Source organism: Physeter macrocephalus, chromosome 14, assembly GCF_002837175.3.
Source record: "Physeter macrocephalus isolate SW-GA chromosome 14, ASM283717v5, whole genome shotgun sequence".
NCBI lineage: Eukaryota > Metazoa > Chordata > Mammalia > Artiodactyla > Physeteridae > Physeter > Physeter macrocephalus.
In genome coordinates this window covers 87,958,048-87,978,765 of record NC_041227.1, presented here as the reverse complement: position 1 = coordinate 87,978,765, position 20,718 = coordinate 87,958,048, and the positions used below count along the sequence as shown (strand labels likewise).

Sequence of the window (20,718 nt, the reverse complement as noted above, 5' to 3'; positions counted from 1 at the left end):
GATAGGTAAAGTTATCTTAAAAAACTCTGTAAAATACCTGCCAGATACTGTTATCATTGGGAAAAGACCAATAAAGAATAGTGTTCACTGTAAAAAAAATCTGCAATCTACAAGTTAAAATGAAAAAGAAAATTCCCTGTGGTCCCATCTTTCTATAACCATTTGTTAATATTTTGCCATATATTTTCTGGTCTTTTACCTTTCTATCTATAAATATATTTTAAAAATCTCAAATATATATCTTTGCTGTTTTTTTTAACGACAGGATTATTTATCTTCTTTTCTCATTAATATTTCCTCAAGCATAATTTTTAAGGCCATCTGATATGTGTGCAGTAAGTTCTCCCCAGATAACTCTGAGATATCTTTGCTTGGATCTCTCATTTCCTTAGGCTAAACCCCTTAAAGTGGAATCACTATGTTTATAAAGAGGGACATTATTAAGGCCTTATCTTGTCTGTCTTCTTGAAGTTGTCAAATTCTTTCTGGAAAGGTTGTGTGGCTTTATGGCCAGACTAAGAGGACAAGAGTGTCAGTCTTAAAGGATTAGCCTGATTAGCAGGAGAGGAATGGATCTCACATGGAAGAAAGAATAAGTAAAGGTATAGCCCATAGAAGTAGGAAAGTATGTTTGGGGCACCTGAGTGGCTCATTTACCTAGAGCTTTGAAACATGAGATGGAGTCGTGAGTGATGGATGGGGCTAGACTGGAGGAATCTGGATTATTAGGTGGTGAGTCAGCGAGTTGGGAAGGGTTTGGGTGGGGACACGACATTACCAGCTGGGCTGTGGGAAGAAGGGTCTGTCCTGTCCTGCAGGCGGTGGGTGGTCAGGGGGAGGTGCTGGGGGCCGGCTCCCCTCGAGGTAGGCATTGCAGTCTGGGTCAGCAGGAGTTAGGACTCAACAGTGGGAATGGGACTCTGGTGAAAGGGTGGGATGGAAACAGTTGCGAAGGCAGACCCAGAATGCTTGACTGATGTGGGTGTGAGACGGAACCTGCAAGAGGACCCTGACATTAAGAGAAAGTGCTGATTTTAGAGATTTCAAGCTGGAGGGGCTGGCTGCCCCCCTAGGTGGGAATGTTGGTACTAAGGATGTAGGTTTGAGTGAGGCTGGGAGGTAGGGTTGCCAGGTAACATACATGATGCCCAGCTCCGTTTGAATTTCAGATAAACAATAACTTGTTAGTAGAAATATATTCCCAATATTGCCTGGGACATACTTATACCACAGACATTACCATTATTTACTGCTTATTCAAGGTTCATTTTATTTGCTAACTGGGCAGCCCTGCTTGGGGGTCAAAGTGCAGAGACGCCTAGACCCCCCCAGTGCACCCAAGCTAGTGTGTTTCAAATAAAGACTCAGAACCAGCATTTCAGTTAATTAAATCTTGAATTTCGCTTCGGCTCATCCTAAAGTTTCCTTTAAGTCCCAAGGAAAGATGGAAAAAAAAGGAAAAGAAAAAGAGCCCAGGGCCTTTGATTAGATTGGCCTTGGTGAGATCCGCTGGGTTCACAGCTTTGCTCACACAGCTGCCTTGGGTCGGCATGAACAGAGGACAGACCTACAGGGGACAAGGCCTGCCCTGTGCACTCATACAGAAAAGGGGGTTTGCTTACATTCAGATGCTCGTGCTTGCACACAAAAGACCCTGGAAGGATGCTACGTAAGAAAATGTTCAAAGTGTCCTCCCTCTGGGGAGGGGAGGGGCACCCAGGCCTGGGAAGACTTTTCATTACTGTTCTTTTTATATTTCGAATTTTTTTTTAAGTAGGTGCATACATTACCCTTTGAAATAAACTTTTTGAAAGCTGGAACATTCATTTACCCAGAAAATGACAAAGCTGTCACCTCGTCTAACAGGACAGCGAGAAGGGCGCAGGAATGTGAGTGCCCCGAGGGCAGGGAATCATATCGGCCTCTCGGTGCTGTAGCCCCGGCCCTAGACTAGTGCCTGGCCCCTGGTAGGCACTCAACAAATAAATAGTTATTAAAGGGATTAAGGACTGGCCCAAGCATTTTGTGATCCAACCACAGAAGATGTTTGTACTCCTCAAGTTTCATTCCTTTTAGGAAGAGGCAGTGAAGGAACTTTTATTTAAGGAATTTAAGGAATTTATTTAAGGAATTTAAGGAATTTATTTAAGGAATTTAAGTATTTAAGGAAGCCCACTTCACTGGGCCACGTGGTCATTCTCAAAGAGGAGAGTTGACGCCCCTGGGAATGAAGGAAACCACCGTGGAGAGAGAAGGACAAGAAGCTGTCTACCTTTGGGGTGAACAGAGAGAGACAGCGTGGAAATAGATTAAGGGCGTGGGTGGGGGGCCAGGCGAGCATGCCCCCCAGCAATCCAAGGACCAGAGCTTCAGGGAGGAGAGATGGTCATCTCTATGAAAGCATTCTACCACGTGATCCAGCAATCCCACTCCTGGGTACATTTCTAGAAAAAAATGAAAACACTAGTTCGAAAAGATACATGCACCCCAATGTTCATAGCAGCACTATTTACATTAGCCAAGACATGGAAGCAAACTAAGTGCCCGTCAACAGACAATTGGGGACTTCCCTGGTGGCTCAGTGGTTAAGAATCCGCCTGCCAATGCAGGGGACACGGGTTCGAGCCCTGGTCCGGGAAGATCCCACATGCCGTGGAGCAGCTAAGCCCGTGCGCCACAACGACTGAGGCTGCACTCTAGAGCCCGCGAGCCACAACTACTGAGCCCGCGTGCTGCAACTACTGAAGCCCGCACGCCTAGAGCCCGTGCTCCACAATAAGAGAAGCCACCGCAATGAGAAGCCCGCGCACCGCAACCAAGAGTAGCCCCCGCTCGCCGCAACTAGAGAAAGCCCGCGCGCAGCAATGAAGACCCAACACAGCCAAAAATAAATAAAATTAAATCTTAAAAAAAATCTTAATCATTAAAAAAAACAATTGGATTAAGAAGATGTGGTATAAACATACAATGGAACATTTCTCAGCCATAAAAAAGAATGAAATACTGACATTTGCAGCAACGTGGATGGACCTGGAGAATATTATGCTTAGTGAAGTTAAGTCAAAGACAAACAGTATATGATATCACTTACATGTGGAATCTAAAAAATAATACAAATGAATCTATATTCAAACAGAAGCATATAGCACAGGGAACTCTACTCGAAAGAATCTAAAAAAGAGTGGATATATGTGTATGTGTAACTGATTTACTCTGCTGTATAGCAGAAACTGACAACATTGTAAATCAACTATACTTGAATAAAAATTAAAATAAAATAAAAAAGAAACAAAACAAAACGGAAACAGACTCACATAGGGGTAGACATAGAAAACACACTTGTGCTTACCAAAGGAAAAAGGGACAAATTAGGGGTATGGGATTAACAGATACAAACTACCATACATAAAATAGATAAGCAACAAGGATTTACTGTATACCACAGGGGATTATACCCATTATATCGTAACAACCTATAATGGAATAGAATCTGCAAAAATACTGAATCACTACGCTGTACACCTGAGACTAACACAATATTGTAAATCAACTATACTTCAATTAAAAAGAAATATATATATATACATACATATATTCAACAGACAACCCTGTGGGTTTTCAAAGGACAGGTTACACAATGGTAGTCTTTCTGGAAAAAACTATGCCTCCTCCTATACAGAGAACCCTCACAGCATTTGGGGACACTGCCCCCCGAATGACAGGCTTCAGCAGGAAAGACTGTTTCTCGCCCCACGTTGTTTCTGACTTGTCACTCTGGTCAAGGCTTAAGCGCAACCATGGGTAGGCTTGGTGCTTCCAGTCCCTTATTTGGATGTTTGAAGGGCCAAACTGCCCCTCAAGGTGTGGGCTTCTCACTGCAGTGGCTTCTCTTGCTGCGGAGCACGGGCTCTAGGCGTGCGGGCTTCAGTAGTTGTGGCGCACAGGCTCAGTAGTTGCGGCGCACAGGCTTAGTTGCTCCGCAGCATGTGGGATCTTCCCTGAGCGGGGCTCGAACCCGTGTCCCCTGCATTGGCAGGCGGATTCTTAACCACTGCGCCACCAGGGAAGTCCCCAATTGTCTGTTGGTGGGCAATTCGTTTGCTTCCATGTCTTGGCTGATGTAAACATTCTTCTGTTCCTTTCAGAATGCGGTCTCCAAGTATGGCTCTCAGTTCCAAGGCAATTCCCAGCACGACGCCCTGGAGTTCCTGCTCTGGTTGCTGGATCGTGTGCACGAGGACTTGGAGGGCGCGGCCCGGGGGCTGGGGTCCGACAAGGTCAGTCGCCCTCGAAACAACACGTTGCGTTTGATTTTCTTTTTTCACCTTGCACATTTACTTAGCTCTTCAAAACTAAATCTTGAAATTCAGATCCGTCGATTTTTGTGTATTCTGGCTGCTGTTCACGTGGTACCATTCCCTGCTCCTTCCTCTTTGCCCCGTTTGTTTTAGACCAGATGTTTCCTCCTATTGCTGTTCCTCATCCTCTTTAATCCCAGTGATATGGTGAATAGGGTTTCTGTTTGGTTTGAAGTTTGAAAAAAAAAAAATCTCCTTTTTGTCAATATCCTATATGCCTTAGTATGGTCATCTGAGGCCATGAGTGCCATTGCTTATTATTTTTAGATGCTTCCATTTTAACTCCACCCTTGCTTTCTCAGTTACTTATCCTACAGAGCAAGCGATTCCCAATCTTTTTTTTTTCTCAAGATACAGGATGTATGATCTTTACATGTGTGCACTCAGCAATCCCAGATTTGGATGAAACCTCAAACCTTTGGGAGTAAGAAAGCCCTACGATCATTTGTAGTAGCCACCGCTAGTTGATAAATCAGCTGTGTTCTCTATGGGCTTTGCTAAATAAAGATCCGTGATGGGTTCTGCTCTAATCCTATCCTTTTATCTCTCTCTTAAGAAAGTAAAAACGAGTGAAGTTATTATTGCATGAGTGAGCAAAATTATTATAACAATATCCATGAATAATCTGCTATAATTTAAAAAATGTTTCACAAGCTTTGGTAATTAATCAGTCGCATATTACTTTTGATGTGTCTCAAAACTGATCCAGATGCAGCTACAAGAACTACTTTACTTGTTTTTTGTTTGTTTGTGTGTTTTAATTCTGGACATTTTATTCCCATCCCCCTCGTGAATCAATTAAAAAGCCCTTTGGAAGTGTTTCAGTCTTTCACCCGTTACCTTCCCATCCTTACATTATCTGCTCAGAGACCATTATTCTAGAGTAATAAAGATTAAATGGCAAAATGTGACGCAAATGGACCTATCTACGAAACAGAAACAGACTCCCAGACATAGAGAACAGACTTGTGGTTGCCAAGGGGGAGGGAACTATTAGGAGTTTGGGATTAGCAGATGCAAACTAGTTTATACAGGATGGATAAACAACAAGGTCCTACTGTATAGCACAGGGAACTATATTCAATATCCTGAGAAAAATCATAATGGAAAAGAATATGAAAAAGAATGGACATATATGTATAACTGAATCACTTTGCTGTGCAGCAGAAATTAACACAACATTGTAAATCAACTATATTCAATAAAATAAATTAATTAATAATACCATATTGAGTGCTGGAAATTTGCTAAGAGAGTAGATTTCAGGTCCTCTCACCACACACAAAAAAGGTAACTACATGAGGAGATGGATATGTTGCTTGGCTTGACTGAAGTAATCATTTCACCATGTAGACGTGTATCAAATCATCATGTTGCACTCCTTAAATACATACAATGTTTATTTAAAAATAAAATGGCTCAAGAAGCTGAGTCATTTTTTTTTCCTTAACTTGTCCACACAGCCAGCTGTTGTCTTTGTTTCTTTCCCTTTTAAAAATGAGAAGCGGCAACTTTAAGAAAAGGAGGGCATAACCATATATGTCTTGAATAAAGAATAGACCTCTTTTAAACAACAATATAATGTAGAAGCGAAAAGCTTGACAGAGCTGCAGAAAGAGTACTCATGTCTGAGACAGCAGGTTGCCAAATGCATGGAACAGGGAAGATAATGATTGTACAGTATTCTGTACTCCTCAGAGCACATCTTGGAGTGTTATACACAGTATGAGTAGCTACTATCATTCGCGGGGTGTTGTTAAGAGTTATTATCCCCATTTTATATATGGGTAAACCAAGAATCAGAGAGGCTGTGTAAGCTTCCTGAAGCAGCACAGCTTAAGAAGAGGTAGAGTCAGGATTCAAATTCAAGGGAGGTCTGGCTTGAAAGCCTGTTTTCTTATCTTGAAAAGAACCATCCCAGGACTTCCCTAGTAGTCCAGTGGTGAAGACTTCACCTTCCACTGCAAGGGGCACAGGTTCGATCCCTGGTTGGGAAACTAAGATCCCGCATGCCAAAAAGATAGAAAAATAAAAAGAACCACTCCATTCATTCCCAAAACACACAAACGAAACAAAGCAAAAACTTCACCAAACAACCTGGGAGGACCAGACACTTAAAGGTTATGGTGGTTTCTCTGGGTTGTGGGATTGTGGGTGATTTTTCTTATATGTACAATGATTTTCTGTTTATCTGATTCAGACTCTTTTAGTTGCAACTTGGTCCAACTTAAGGAGAGGGCATTTACTGGCTTTTAGAACTTGTGAGTCCAAGGGTTGATACAGCTTCAGGTAAGGCTGGATCCAAGGTCTCCTTATCTCTTGTCTTTCTCTTCATTCTCAGACTGATCCAAGGTCTCCTTATCTCTTGTCTTTCTCTTCATTCTCAGACTGACTCTGCCCATCTAGTGGCAGGAGGGGCCCCTGCAATGCTCATAGAGCCTTTTTCACTTGGGATTCCAGAAAAAGCCCAGGCAAGAGTCCGATTGTCTTAACATGGCTCACATGTCCATTCCTGGGCAGGTGGCCAGCAGGATGGAATATTCTGATTGGGCACATGGGTCCCATTCCTGTGGGGTGAACTCCACCCAAATCACACGGGTAAGGAAGGTTTCTGTAGAGCTGGGGCACGTTGGAACGGAATGCTGAGATGACAAACGTGTCACTACACTGTATTCCAAAATCTTAGCATGAACACATTTTGAAATCAGAATGATGTATTAAAAAGAGAGAGATACTGTTTATTGAAGTGCGTTACGTGCCAGGCATTTCATATGATGCTTTTCATGACTTATTTCACTGACACATAGGAGACATTCAATAAACCTCTGAATGGTTGAATAAATTAAGTAGTTATCATGCTTTAATATTTGATAACTCATAATAAGGATAATAATAAGTAACTCATAATAAGGTTAATTCATATATTACAGTTAATGGAAATTTAGGTTAAGTTGTCCAAGGTCATTCAACTTCTACCTGTGGAAAGGGAATCAAACCTGAGTCTGTGTATTTCAGAGCCAGTGTGCTGGATCCCTTTCCTTATCCTGAGTTTCTTGTGCCTTCTGTTTCCCACCAGAGGGAGGGAGGAGACCTGGGTGCCTCTTCCTTTTGGCTGCATCTAGGAAAGGCTTCTTGGGAGTTTCCTGGTGGCCTGGTGGTTAGCATTCCGGGCTTTCACTGCCATGGCCTGGGTTCAGTCCCTGGTCAGGGAACTGAGATCCGGTAAGCCGTGTGGCACAGCGAAAAAAAAAAAAAAAAACACAACTTTTTGTCCCATTTTCCACTCCCTGGCTGTGACAGGCAGTGCTTCCTACCTGGAAAGTAGGAGGGATAAACAGCCTTCCCAATTACCTTTCAGTCTTCCTCTTTTGTGCCTTTGTGGCAGGAAAAGGCTTTGGACTTAAGGATGAGGAAGAGCACAGAGAGGTTAAGTAACTTGCCCTAAGTCACACAGCAAGTCAGTGGGAGAGCCAGGATCCAGATCTAGAAAATTCAACTCTAGAACAGGGCTTCTTAGCCTCATCACGTTTGATATGGAGGCTGGGTAATTCTTTGCTGGGAGGGGGGTTGTAGCATTTGTAGCGCCCCTCTACCTACCAGATGCCGGTGATACCCCTAACTGTGACTGATAACCAAAAATGTCTCCAGACATGGCCAAATGTCTCCTGGTGGGGGGAGGGAAAAGCGTTTCCCCATTGAGAACCTCTGCCCTGGAGGCTTTGCTCCCAACCACAGTTCACCACCCCCAAACCTTTCTTTAAGATGCCTTTGAGTTTTTTTAAGCCAATAATCCATAACAACTTCAAAACACACATAAAAGCAGCCTTAATTGGTCTTCCAATTTCCAGTGTGCCCCGCTACTATATGTATATGTTCTCCACGCTGCAGCCAGAGGGATCTTTTCAGAAAGGAAATAAGATCACGTCACTCTCCTGCTTAAATTCCCCTGGCGGCTTCCTGTTGCACTTACAACAGAATCCGGACTCCTACGCGGCTGATGGGGCCCTACCTGACTGGCCCACCAATCACTCCACCTGGTTTCAGGCCCCTCTGCCCCTTGCTCATCGTTCTCAGCCACGCTGGCTGCTTTCTGTTCCTTTAATGGCTAAGGGTGTCAGGAGGGCACCACAACCCAGCAAGACCAGGGGTGCTTGTTGGTCGGAGAGAGGAGCTTGCCCCACTCTTCATTTGATCTGATTGAAACCAGAAAAGATCGTTTTCTCTGTCTGGGGTCAAAACCTCTCCTGAAATTCACTCTTAGAAAATCGGGCTGCCTGTGGAGGCCTGGCTGTGAACGCTTGAAGGTAAAAGAGCAGAGCTATTGGACTATTTGGCACAAACTTCATTTTCTGTTTCCAAGAAGGAAAGGGACTGTCACCTGTGTAACTCTGGACAATTTTTCCTTCTGAGGTTATTTCTGTTTCAAAACATATGAAAGCCATGTAGTTCGATTTATTTGAAACTAGAATAGAAAACATAAGGACCACTTTCTTCTCTGTTATTGCAACGATAAATGTTTTTGTCTGGTGAATAGGGCATCTTTTTACTATCCTATAGACACTGTGACACTAGCAACCTTTTGGGTAGTTAATCTTATAGAAAACGCTACTCTTGCGGAATTAAGAAAGGATGAGGCTGGGGAGAGGACCAGGAAGCTAACATTTATTAAGCACCTACTATGTGGCAGGCAGGATACCCACATCTTTTTTGGTCTAAATGATGGCTCCATGAGGTGGATGTAATACTCCTATTCCTTTTAGATATGGAATGAGGCTCAGGGAGAGTTTTAGGGTCACTTGGTTAGCAGGGTAGCGCCAGCTGGGTCTCACCTGATAGACCATGCTTTGTGAGTGACCCTCTGCTGCCTCTTACCCCAGGCTTGTCTGGGATTTTCGCTTTCCATACCCACCCTTGGATGGTCTCATCCACAGCCTCTCTCAACGCGTGCTGCCTTATCATCTGGATGCAGAAGCAGCCCGGATCATTGTGAGGTCTTTGGTTGCGGGGAACAGCAGCCAACCAGATGACTCAAACAAGAAGGGGATTAGTTGGAAGGCCAAGGGGGAGTGTGCAGAATCGAAAGGAAGGCTGAAGACCAGGCTTGGAACCATCAAGAACCAGACAGCTCTGGGGTGAGGGTGTCTCAGTGGCAGGAACAGCTCAGTGCTCGAGCCTGGACACTTCTGCTAGAGTCGCTGTTTGCAGCCTCTGTGATTGACACGCAGGGCAGGAACATCTCGTCCGTCTAGCTTGGGTCATGTGCCTGCCTGCCTCTTCGTAAGGGAGGACAGGACCCCCGAGGAAAGAGCCTTCCCCACCTCCCCATGGGCTGAGGCTACTCCCAAAGAAGAAGGGTCAATCCTGAGCAGGCCCAGATGCCATTGTCCGCTCTGTATCCAAGTTCTCTCTCTCCTCCGAGCCCTTCATTTACCTGCCGTAGGTGTCTCTGCCTCGAACTCGGCTTGCCCTCCCCTCCTCCCCGACCCACTTCTCCTTTTGCCTTTCCCTCTTCTGTTAATGGAAAGTGGTTCTCCAGGCGTCAGACTGGAAGCTTGGAGCTGGCCCTGTGTATCCCTCCCTCTGTCTCTTTCCTTCCCCATCAGGTGCTCAGTTATGAGCTGTGCACACAGGGTGTCTTGATTGAGTTTTTATTTTCACGGCTCCTACTCTAGTTCACCCTGTTGGCACCCGGACTCTTTTTTTTTTTTGTGGTACGCGGGCCTCCCTCTGCTGCGGCCTCTCCCGTTGCGGAGCACAGGCTCCGGACGCGCAGGCTCAGCGGCCATGGCTCACGGGCCCAGCCGCTCCGCGGCATGTGGGATCCTCCCGGACCCGGGCGCGAACCCGGTTCCCCTGCATCGGCAGGCGGACGCGCAACCACTGCGCCACCAGGGAAGCCCGCACCCGGACTCTTGAGCCTCATAATTTGTGTCCTAACTTCAGACGCCCACTCCTTCATCGTGCCCATGCCTGTCAGGTTATAGCGTGTCTCTGTGCATGTAGCCACCGCTTAGGTTCAAAACCCATTAGATACTCCCCATCATGTAACAACAGCAAACACTTATACAGTGCTTGCTGTGTGCCAGGCACTATTCTAAGTGTTTTATATATATTAACTCTTTTAATCTCAAAATATCCCTAGCACGTTGGTACTATCGTTCATTACCCCTTTATTAAATTGGAAAACCATGGAGCAGAGAGTTTAAGTAATTGATTTAGTTGGATCGGAGGTTGAGAAACTCTTGCAGCTAAGTGCCAGTGCAGGGATTTGAACCCCAGCAGTCTGACTCCAGAGTCTAACCCTTAACCCTGGTACTACGCTGTTTACCGAACCAGGAATCTTCTTTAGGACATTTAAGGCCCCATCCAACATGGTACCAGGCTCCCTCTCTAGCTCTGTTTTCTACTCCCCTTTGTACATCCTGTATTCTGGTCAAATTGGGTTTAATGAAATAGTGGGACTGACTGTTCTTAGTGTTTGTCACTCTTATTTGTACCAAGATTTTATTATGAAAAATTTCAAACATGGAAAAGTTGAATTCCTCATACAGCGAATATCTCCTACCCACCACCTAGATTCTATAATTTACATTTTACTAAAATTGCTTTATCATGTATTTATCTACCTGTCCATCCATCTGTCCACTCATCACTCCATCTTTTTCTCATCTTTTTTTTTCGGATGCATTTTAAAGTAAATTTCAGACATCAGTACATTTCTCCCCAAACACTTCCCCTGTGGTCCTTTCTTCTGGCTCTTTGAGGATGCCGGTCTTAAAGACGGGAGTGATGTGGCCATAAGCCATGGAATTCCCACAGCTACCAGAAGGTGGAAGAGGCAAGGAACGTATTTTCCCCCAGAACCTCCAGAAGGGAGTGCGGCCTTGCTGACACCTTGGTTTCGGCTCCGTGATGCTGATTTTGAATGTCCAGTCTCGAGACCTGTGAGGGGACACATTTCTGTTGTTTCAAGCCACTAGTTTTTGGTCGTTTGTTACAGCAGCAACAGGACACTTATATGTAAGGGAATGTAGAGAAGGATACAACAGGACAGATCATGGAGGGAGGAGGCTCATGCATTCATTATTCTAAGGTGCAAACCTGGTCTGTCTGAGAAAGACAATGCTCGTGTGAAGACTGGCTCCCTGGAAAATGTGGACAGAAACAGCTTAGCATGTGGAAGATGGGCAGATTTGGTGTGGATGTATTTGAAGTGATGGCAGCTCACCCAAGTGAAATGTACAGGAGGCATATAGACACAGGGGGCCTAGAAGGATGGAGGTAAACAACGGGGTTCTCCACCAAGGTTCATGCTCTTTCAGCACACACACACACTCTCATACTCTCCCGCTGTCTCTGTCTCCTCTCTCTCTGTCTCTGTCTCTGCCTCTGTCTCTCTTGGAATTGGGGAGGTCCAGGGATTGAAGGAGAGGCGGATTACGGCAAGACAACATGGAAGGTCCTGGTTCTGCAGGTCTAGGTCCATAGAATGGTGCTGAGGACCCAGAAGGACGTGTAGGTTTGCTGGTCTGGACGCAGTGGAGTGATGAGAGGCACATCTGATCTTACTTCCTCTCCTCATTTCTTTGCAGCTTCAGCCTGAAGCCAAGAAGACCTCCGAGAACCTCTTGTCGCCATCAGCTCAGCTTCCTCTAGGCCAAAGCTTTGTGCAAAGCCACTTTCAAGCACAGTACAGGTAAGAATGGGGTGTGTTTAGAATCTGTCCTTAAGGGCTCAGCAAACTCCTATGCTGGTAACTAACCTCCCTTTGCCAGGTTTACCCCGAGATTACAAAACAACAGAAATCATAAACACCCTTCTCTCTCCCGTTATAAATCCCAATTAGCCACTAACTTCTACTGTCTCTGACCCTCAATATTTCATTTTTGTGTGTTTTTTATTTTATTTTTGGCTGCGTTGGGTCTTCGTGCCTGCGCACGGGCTTTCTCTAGTTGTGGTGAAGGGGGGCGACTCTTCATTGCGGTGCGCGAGCTTCTCATTGCGGCGGCTTCTCTTGTTGCGGAGCACAGGCTCTAGGCGTGCAGGCTCAGTAGTTGTGGCGCACAGGCTTCAGTAGTTGTGACTCGCGGGCTCTAGAGCGCAGGCTCAGTAGTTGTGGTGCACGGGCCCAGCCCAGCGGCCATGGCTCACGGGCTCCGCGGCATGTGGGATCTTCCCGGACCGGGGCACGAACCCATGTCCCCTGCATCGGCAGGCGGACTCTCAACCGCTGCGCCACCAGAGAAGCCCCTGGCACGTGCTTTGAAGGAAAAATGGAGGGAGCTTTGAAGTGCATGTTATGGATACGATAGAGGAAAAAAACTCTTGTTTCCCTTTGCATTACTCTTGACTACTTCCACACTCACAATCCTTCTGATCCCAGATGTGTGGGTGTTTTTCCCACACCGAGCAATTCTGCGATTCTCTCTGGACGCCAACTGAGTGTCCTACAATTTAACTCAATTCTGGCACCACCTGCTTAGAGTGGGCACGGACCCCGCAGGTTAAGGGCTCAGTCCCACCGGACTGCCTGCACCACCCTCCCAGCACCTCCCCACGGTCACCAACCTGGAAGCTCTCCCAGCCCCTTCTGCTGGGGTTTTTATGGAAGCAACATTAGGTAGGCATGATTGATCCAATTATTGGCCATACGTGGTTAACTCAACCTCTGACCCCCTTCTTTTTTTCCCAGGAGGTAGGGGTGGAGCCCGAAGTCCTAGCCCTCTAATCCCATGCTTGGTCCTTCTGGCAACCAGCCCCCCTCCTGTGGTTTTCTCTGGGGGCTTTCCAGATATCACCTCATTAGCATAAACTCAGGTGTGTTGGGATGGGGTTTGTTATGAATAGCAAAAGATGCTCCTTTTACCTTCATTCTTGCTCTTTACCACTTAGGAAATTCCAAAAGCTGTAGGGGCTCTGTGCCTGGAACAACCGTTGGAGACCAAATATATATTTCTTATTATAAATCACAGTATCATAAGGCGTAAGGTGAGTCAGGGGAGGATTCGTGAAGAAGTGACATTTGAGCTGATCCGAGACTAAGGACCGCAAGGACCCTTTGTCGATTACTATAGAACGATGAGTAAGAAGCAAGATATTCATGCTGGAAAAAAAGACTGGTGACAGCTAAAAATAGCTGCTTTCTGCCTGCTGGTCCAGAGTTAAGAAAAAATATAGTTAGAGACGTCCATCTAGGCTAGGACTTTTGAGGTCTGAAGAGTGATTTTCTGTAGCCGTCGGTGGGTACCAGCTCCACACTGGGGCCCCTGAGGGTGATACTTGCTGTTCTGGACCCTCTTCAGCCTCTTTTCCTCGGGGGTGGTTGCCTGGGATGGAGGGCCGCCCTGGCATCGGCCTTTATGAAATTGAAAGCTGGAAGTGTTATTATGGGTTACTTCAGAGATCCCTGTTCACTGAGATTTTCCCTCCATCTCCCTTGTCCTCCTTTTTAGGGGGCTGAGTTTTTGCCTTTGGCTGGAGGAGAGAAGGAAGAATAGTACTGGGGTGCTGGAGGTTATAAACTAGAGGACAAATAATTCGTTATTCTATATGATTATTAGCACAGCCTGAAAACATCTGCAAGTTTAATAACCAAGGATTGTTGCAACGTTGGAGTTTGGGCTACAGGTGGGATTGTGTGTGTGCGTGTGTGTGTGTGTGTGTGTTCATCTCTTCACAGCATTCATAGCTTTTATTCACAGAAAGCCTAATCTGGTCCCCGTTACAGGCAGCGTTCCCTTTTAGGCAGAGTATGTTTTGGAAGGCTTCCTCGGGACAGATCTGGGAGAGGTGACATTTTGCTTGTGTGTCATCATAATTACCTTGCCGACTTGGACGTCCGTCTCGCCAGCCAGCGAGCAGGTGAAGCTGGCCAGGTTGGAGGTGTCAGACCTGTATTCAGCAGCAGTGAGAGGCCAGAATGTGAAACGAGCAGTGCCATTTCGGGACATTTGTAACCGGTGGAGAGCAAAGAGCAGTTCTGAGTTTCAGCAGCAGGTGAGAGGCTGGCTTTGGAAGAGAAGCAATTTGACAGGGAGGATGAACAGCTTAGGGGGATGGGCAAGTGAACACTGAAGGGCATTGGGGTGATTTTCTGTCTCTTTCCTCTGTGAGTACCTGGGAGATAGGAGGACAGGACCGTGAAACTCTGGGGGAGATGGCAAGGACAAAAGGACCCCCAGGCCACATTTGAGGTGTAGATGGAGCCTGGTAACATCTGGAGTTTTCTGTGAAAGTGACACTGCCCTTCCCCCTGATCTGTCGGTCTCAGTCACTGTCCTCATTTCTCATCCTTTGAGGAACAGGTGCATTTCGTGTCCTCTCTGTGGTTTATTATGAGAACAATATATTTTCCCCATTCTTTAAACACAAAATCAGGCCGTTCTGTGATTTCGCCAAACTACACATCTCTTGCTCCCTGCCAGAGATTCACGGCTTAGTCTAAAGGCCACATCCCTGAATCAGTTGTGACTATGATGTATCTGCAAGAAAAATGCAGCCTCACTTAGTTTTAGTCGCTTTAAAGAAAAAAGGAATAAGTCAAAGAAAAAGATTCCTTCTCATTTGTTCACTTAAATATGAAACAGGGATTTGGAAATTTCCCAAGGACAAAAATACATGTTTCAGGCCTATGTTACGCCACGGTACGGGGTGGGTGAGGGGAGGAGAGGGGAGGCAGAGAAGCTGGGGTGGCAGAGGGGCCCCCACAGATGGCAGGTCCCCCTGCTGGTTGGAGCTTGATGTCTGATGCATTCTTTTTACCAAAATATTGCTATGGTTTTCCCAGAGGGAAATTTACCAGAGTGATTGAACATTAAATACTCCGGTCTGTACTCTGTTCTGTTTTCTAAAATCGTGGTTGGCATTCTATTAACTTGTATCCAGGAAAGCCTACTTGCTATGAGCAGAGCACTTAGGGTCGCCTGGGACAACACCCTGAAAACCTCAGGGGTTCTTGCTGGGCCCTGGCTTTTTCTATTTTGTCTGCTCAATGGAAAACCAATCCAGCAGGACCGATGCTTTCTGTCAAGATTCAGGGACCTGTGGCGGAGTATTCTCCCTTGTTCCCAAGGAAATTCATGTAGATTTTAGGAGAAGGAATGTAGCATCCAGAAACCCCTTATATCTTGGAAGAATATGGAGCATTATATGATGAAGGAAATAAAATAAGAGCACCCGGGTGGAATATAAAACTTGCCGTTCCCTCTCAGAGATACATGCTAAATATGGGAGTGTTAAATTTCAAAGAGCTTACAGAATATAAATAAACTATGTGGATCTACTTGTACTAACGACTCTGAAGAAATGATGATGGGCATGGGCTCTGGAACCTGAGCCAGCTCTGCCACTTAAGAGCTGTGTGTCCTTGGGCAAGTGACTTAACCTCTCTGTGTTTCAGTTTTTTCTTCTGTAAAATGGGGATCATCCTGGTTATTATGGCTAGCGCACGGGTTAATCCATGCACAATGCCCAGTTTTTAGTAAATTCTTTCACCGTTAGCTGTTACTACTAGCTGCTGTCTTCTGGACTTTGTTTCCTTTAGCCGTACAATAAGGCAGGTGGATTGCATCAGTGGTTCTCTGCCTGGCTAAACACTAGAGTCACCTGGGGAGCTTTTAAAATTCTGATGACCGTGCCTCTCTCTCCCTGCTTCCCTTGAAACAGAATCCCGAGGAGTGGGGCCTGGACATCTGCATTTGAAAAAAAAGCATCCTATGTGATTCTGGGGCCCCGTGAGGCTGAGACCTTTGAGCTTGAAAGCTGGCACAGTATCTTTCTATTTGGAGGGGTTACAGCATCCCTTCCCATACTCAGTGCACTCATACATGTGACTAAACTTTATCCTTTTTAAGAAATTGAGATGAGTCACATAACATAAAATTAACCATTTTAAGTGTGCAATTCAGCGGAATGTACACCCACCATGGTGTGCAACCACCACTTTTTTCTAGTTCCTAACCATTTTCGTCACCCCCAGAAGAAAACCTGGTACCCATGAAGCAGTCACTCCCCAGGCCTCCCTCTTCTCAGCACCTGGCAACCGCCAGTCTGCTTTCTGTCCCTATGGCTTTACCCATTCTGGATATTTCATATAATTGGAATCATAAATATGTGGCCTTTGGTGCCTGGCTTCTTTTACTCACATGATGTTTTCGAGGTTCATTCATGTAACAAGTGTCAGGACCTCGTGGCTGTATAATAATCATTATGTGTCTGTAACACATTTGTTTACCCGTTTACCCATTGATGGACACTTGAGTTGTATCCACCCTTTGACTATTGTGAATAATGCTGCCATGAACCTCTGTGTACAAGGATTTGAATACCTGTTTTCAATTCTTTGTGGTGTAGATCTCGGAGTGGAATTGCAATGGTGGCTCTCTAATTAACTTTTTGAGGAACTGCCAAACTGTTCGGTGTGATTAAACTTTAATGTGTATCCTCCACCCTCACAGATCTTCCTTGACCTGTCCCCACTGCCTGAAACAGAGCAACACCTTCGATCCTTTCCTGTGTGTGTCACTGCCTATCCCATTGCGACAGACGAGGTACGTGAGCATCATGCCCGTGAACTTGACTTCCATCCTTGGGAATCTTTTGGGCTTGCAGCTGCATTTTCTCTTTTGCTTCTCAGCCAAGCTTTGCAGCTCGGGGACATTCAATGATTGAATGGGACAATTAACGTGAAAGGTTACAGAGTCCCTTCTTTAGCCGAAGAAGGAATTATAAACATGCTTTTGTTTATCAGCCCTGTTGCCAGGCTTACGTCTTTGGCCCATTTAGGAGCCGGCACCGGCCAGTTGGTACCACTCAATCAGACAGGGGCGAACGGGAGAAAATCTGTCACCCTCTGCTTTCCCCTGCTTTATTTCCAAATCCTTTTTTCTCTTAGTGAAGGTGTAGGAAATGGTTTATTTAAGGAGCAAAGAAAAAAGGAGAAGGGTTGTTGGGAGATATGAGGAAAAAAGAGAAAAGAGGAGGCAGGGTTAGGTAGGAGGTGTGGTCACTGCAAAAGTAAGAAGCACGTAGTGCAAGCGTCCCAGAAGTCCAGGGCTTAGCAGTGACTGTTAAGGCAATGGCCAGCGTCAATCTCATGGAACTATATGGGGCGCCTTCGCTGTCATGGAAGGCGGCATTTCTTCCCTGGGTTCCTCACCTTTGTAAAAACCATTTCTCTTGCCCTCTGTCTGTTGACATCCTCCATCTTTAGGATGCAGTGAAGACATGACGGCTTTGTAAAGCCTTTCCTGGCAACGTAATCCCCCTTTCTGCTCTGAATTCCTGTGCTGCTGATTGTCTATGCCACAGATATAACACTGGCTTATCCTATCATCAGATGCTGGCTACTGATAGATATGAGCTGTGATACCTGGCCTGAGGCAGCATAGCACAGTGGTTAGGACCACTGACTCTGGGGCCAGACTGCCTGGGTTCAAGTCCCAGTTCTGCTAATTAGTTGTATGAATTAGATAATTACTGCAGTGTACAGCAGAGGAAACAGGAGCTGGAGGGGTGAGCCCTGGTGTGCTGCTGGGGGTAGTAGGAAGTAGAACCAGAGAGAGTCCAGAGAGGTTGGGGGGCAGAAGGGCTGTATCCCATCACCAAGGGAGAACTTCAGGAGGAAAGGAGAGCCTCATCAACAGCGTTGAATTGTCCTGGAAGAAGAAGCTTGACTGCTCTACTTCTCAGACTTCGAAGTTTCTTTTTGCTTAAGATTATCTATTTAACAAACAGAACCTTGAGACTATATAGACCTGTACAGATGGTCCCTGACTTACCATGGTTTGGTATACAATATTTTGACTTTACAGTGGTACGAAAGTATGCGCATTCAGTAGGAACGGTGCTTCACATTTTGAATTTTGGTCTTTTCCCAGGTGATCAGTATGAGGTATGGTCCTCGCTTGTGAGGCTGGGCAGGGGAGCATCACAGCTCCCAGTCCAGCCTGGTGATCACAAGGGTAAACAACCAATACACTTACAATCACTTTTTCACTTTCCATATAGTATTCAATAAATTACATGAGCGATTCAATGCTTTATTAGCACGGAAGCTTTGTGTTAGATGATTTGGCCCAACTGTAGGCTAATGTAAGCGTTCTGAGCACGTTCAAGGTAGGCAGGGCTAAGCTGTGATGTTCGGTAGTTTAGTTTTATTAAATGTATTTTCGATTTAAGATGTTTTCAATTTACAGTGAATGGGTTTATCGGGGTGTAATCCCATCATAAGTTGAGGAAGGTCTGTATTGTGATTCTTAATCAAATATCCTTTATTTTTAACTTGCTGGAAAAGTACACTCAGCTGAGACCCTTGGAGATCTGGCTCTCCACTGCCACCTGGTGACAGCATACCTAAAGGACAATGACCCGACCAGGAAGCAGAGATTTGCCTAAGTGCTGAACTTGATCCATTTTCAGTGATGGTGTCAAGAATCCATGTCAGTCCTTTAAGGATGTGGCCTCCTTCCTATTTTCCAGATTCTTGAGCGTCACCTTGGTCTTCCCCTCTAAGAGCCAGCGGTTCCTGCGGGTTGGCCTGGCCGTGCCAATCCTCAGCACGGTGGCAGCCCTGAGGAAGATGGTTGCAGAGGAAGGTGGCATCCCTGTGCATGAGGTGTGATGGGGCCTGGTGATGGGATGAGAGATGCTAACTGGGCCGGCTGTCTAGGGTGTTTAGGTTAATTTCTGGCTCCCGGTGACTCCTGAGTGACTCCTGAGTTTCTGTTTGATTAACAGTCCCTGGTGTCTGTGCTGACGGGGCCTTGACCTCTCCCTGCATTTTCACGGAATAACCAGAAAAGGATACCACCTTTGTCTTCCAAGAAGGTGATGGTGATTACGATCATCATCATTTCAACAATAGCTGACTCTCAGTAGAGCTTACTAAGTGCTGAGTACCATTCTATGAACTTTATAGCGAATTCCCCACCGCCATCCTGTGAGGTAGATATTACAATTATCCTCATTTTAGCAGCAGGCACTGAGAAGTTGAGCGACTTGCCCAAGGTCACACAGCTGGTAAGTGGCTGGGCCAGGATTTGAAATCAAACGCAGATGGTTTGATTTCACAACCACTATTCCATACTTTCACTCCCGGGAATATAAGCCAGGAGACTGAAGGGACAATAAATGAAATATAAGGAACTACCGAAGGAACTTGTGGTATGTATATGAGAGAGGCAATTTGGAAGAGAGTGGGATGGACATGCTCCAATTTTTTTTTTTTTTTTTTGGGCGTCTTGGTAAAGAGTTTGGATTCACTTGACTTTGGAGGGCAGACTCCTAACAGGGACCCCCCATGAAAGGACAGGGTAGAAGTGATGGTGGTGAAAAGCAATGCAGTATGATGAGAAGGGCTCGCAGTGGGGTTCTAATTGTGATTCAGTCCCTTCTAGTTTTCTGACCTTGGGCAAAGCAATTGGTCCTCTGTTTCTTTAACTGTAAAATGGAAATTTTACACTTCCCTGGTGACCTCGTGGGGATTGTTTTCTAATTAAAGAGTATTTTTAACCTTTTGGTTAAGGAATAACATAGGTACAAGAAAGTGTCCATGTCTTAGGGTTATAACTTGAATTTTTGCATGCGTGTACATATGTGTAACCACCGTGATTATGGAGGCTTTCCATCACCCCAGTGGACTCCTTCCTGCCCCCACCCAGTCAACCCCTCTGACCTCTCTGACCATTTTAATGAGGATCTCAACTGGGGAAAAAAATGTGTGTATCTTGCTTTGTAAACGCAAAGTGCTATATGAGAATCTACAGTGAGGGAGAGAGTAGGACAGTGGGTGAGAGAGAGTCTTGGGGGAAAAAACAGCAGTAATAAAAGATCAAAAGGGGAGAAGTCTAAGAGAGGTAGAGTTTGAAACTGTAAGAGAGTAAAAGGACTGTCAGGAATTTAAAAGGCATGATGGGGACTTCCCTGGTGGTGCAGTGGTTAAGAATCCACCTGCCAATGCAGGGGACATGGGTTTGAGCCCTGGTCCAGGAAGATCCCACATGCCATGGAGCAGCTAAGCCTGGGTGCCACAACTACTGAGCCTGTGCTTCAAAACCCCCGAGCCACAACTGCTGAGCCTGCGTGTCACAACTACTGAAGCCTGTGTGCCTAGAGCCCATGCTCTGCAATAAGAGAAGCCACCACAATGAGAAGCCCACGCACCGCAACAAAGGGTAGACCCCGCTCGCCGCAACTAGAGAAAGCCCGCGCACAGCAACGAAGACCCAACACAGCCAAAAATAAATTAAAAAAAAAAAAAAAGACTTATAGGGGACATCCCTGGTGGCACAGTGGTTAAGAATCCGCCTGCCAATGCAGGGGACACGGGTTCGATCCCTGGTCCAGGAAGATCCCACATGCC

At 45.7% G+C, this 20,718-nt stretch overlaps 1 protein-coding gene across 4 annotated transcripts in view; it reads left to right on the top strand.

The window, feature by feature from the left end:
- Positions 1-20,718, top strand: part of USP43 (ubiquitin specific peptidase 43) — a 104,407-nt gene that overhangs the window by 7,923 nt on the left and 75,766 nt on the right. For all 4 annotated transcript variants that reach the window (XM_028498906.2, XM_028498907.1, XM_028498904.2 and 1 more), the window contains exons 2-5: positions 4,146-4,277; positions 11,951-12,054; positions 16,814-16,906; positions 18,837-18,972. In XM_028498906.2, coding sequence (XP_028354707.1) covers positions 4,146-4,277; positions 11,951-12,054; positions 16,814-16,906; positions 18,837-18,972 — 465 coding nt within the window. The remainder of the gene's footprint in view (positions 1-4,145; positions 4,278-11,950; positions 12,055-16,813; positions 16,907-18,836; positions 18,973-20,718) is intronic.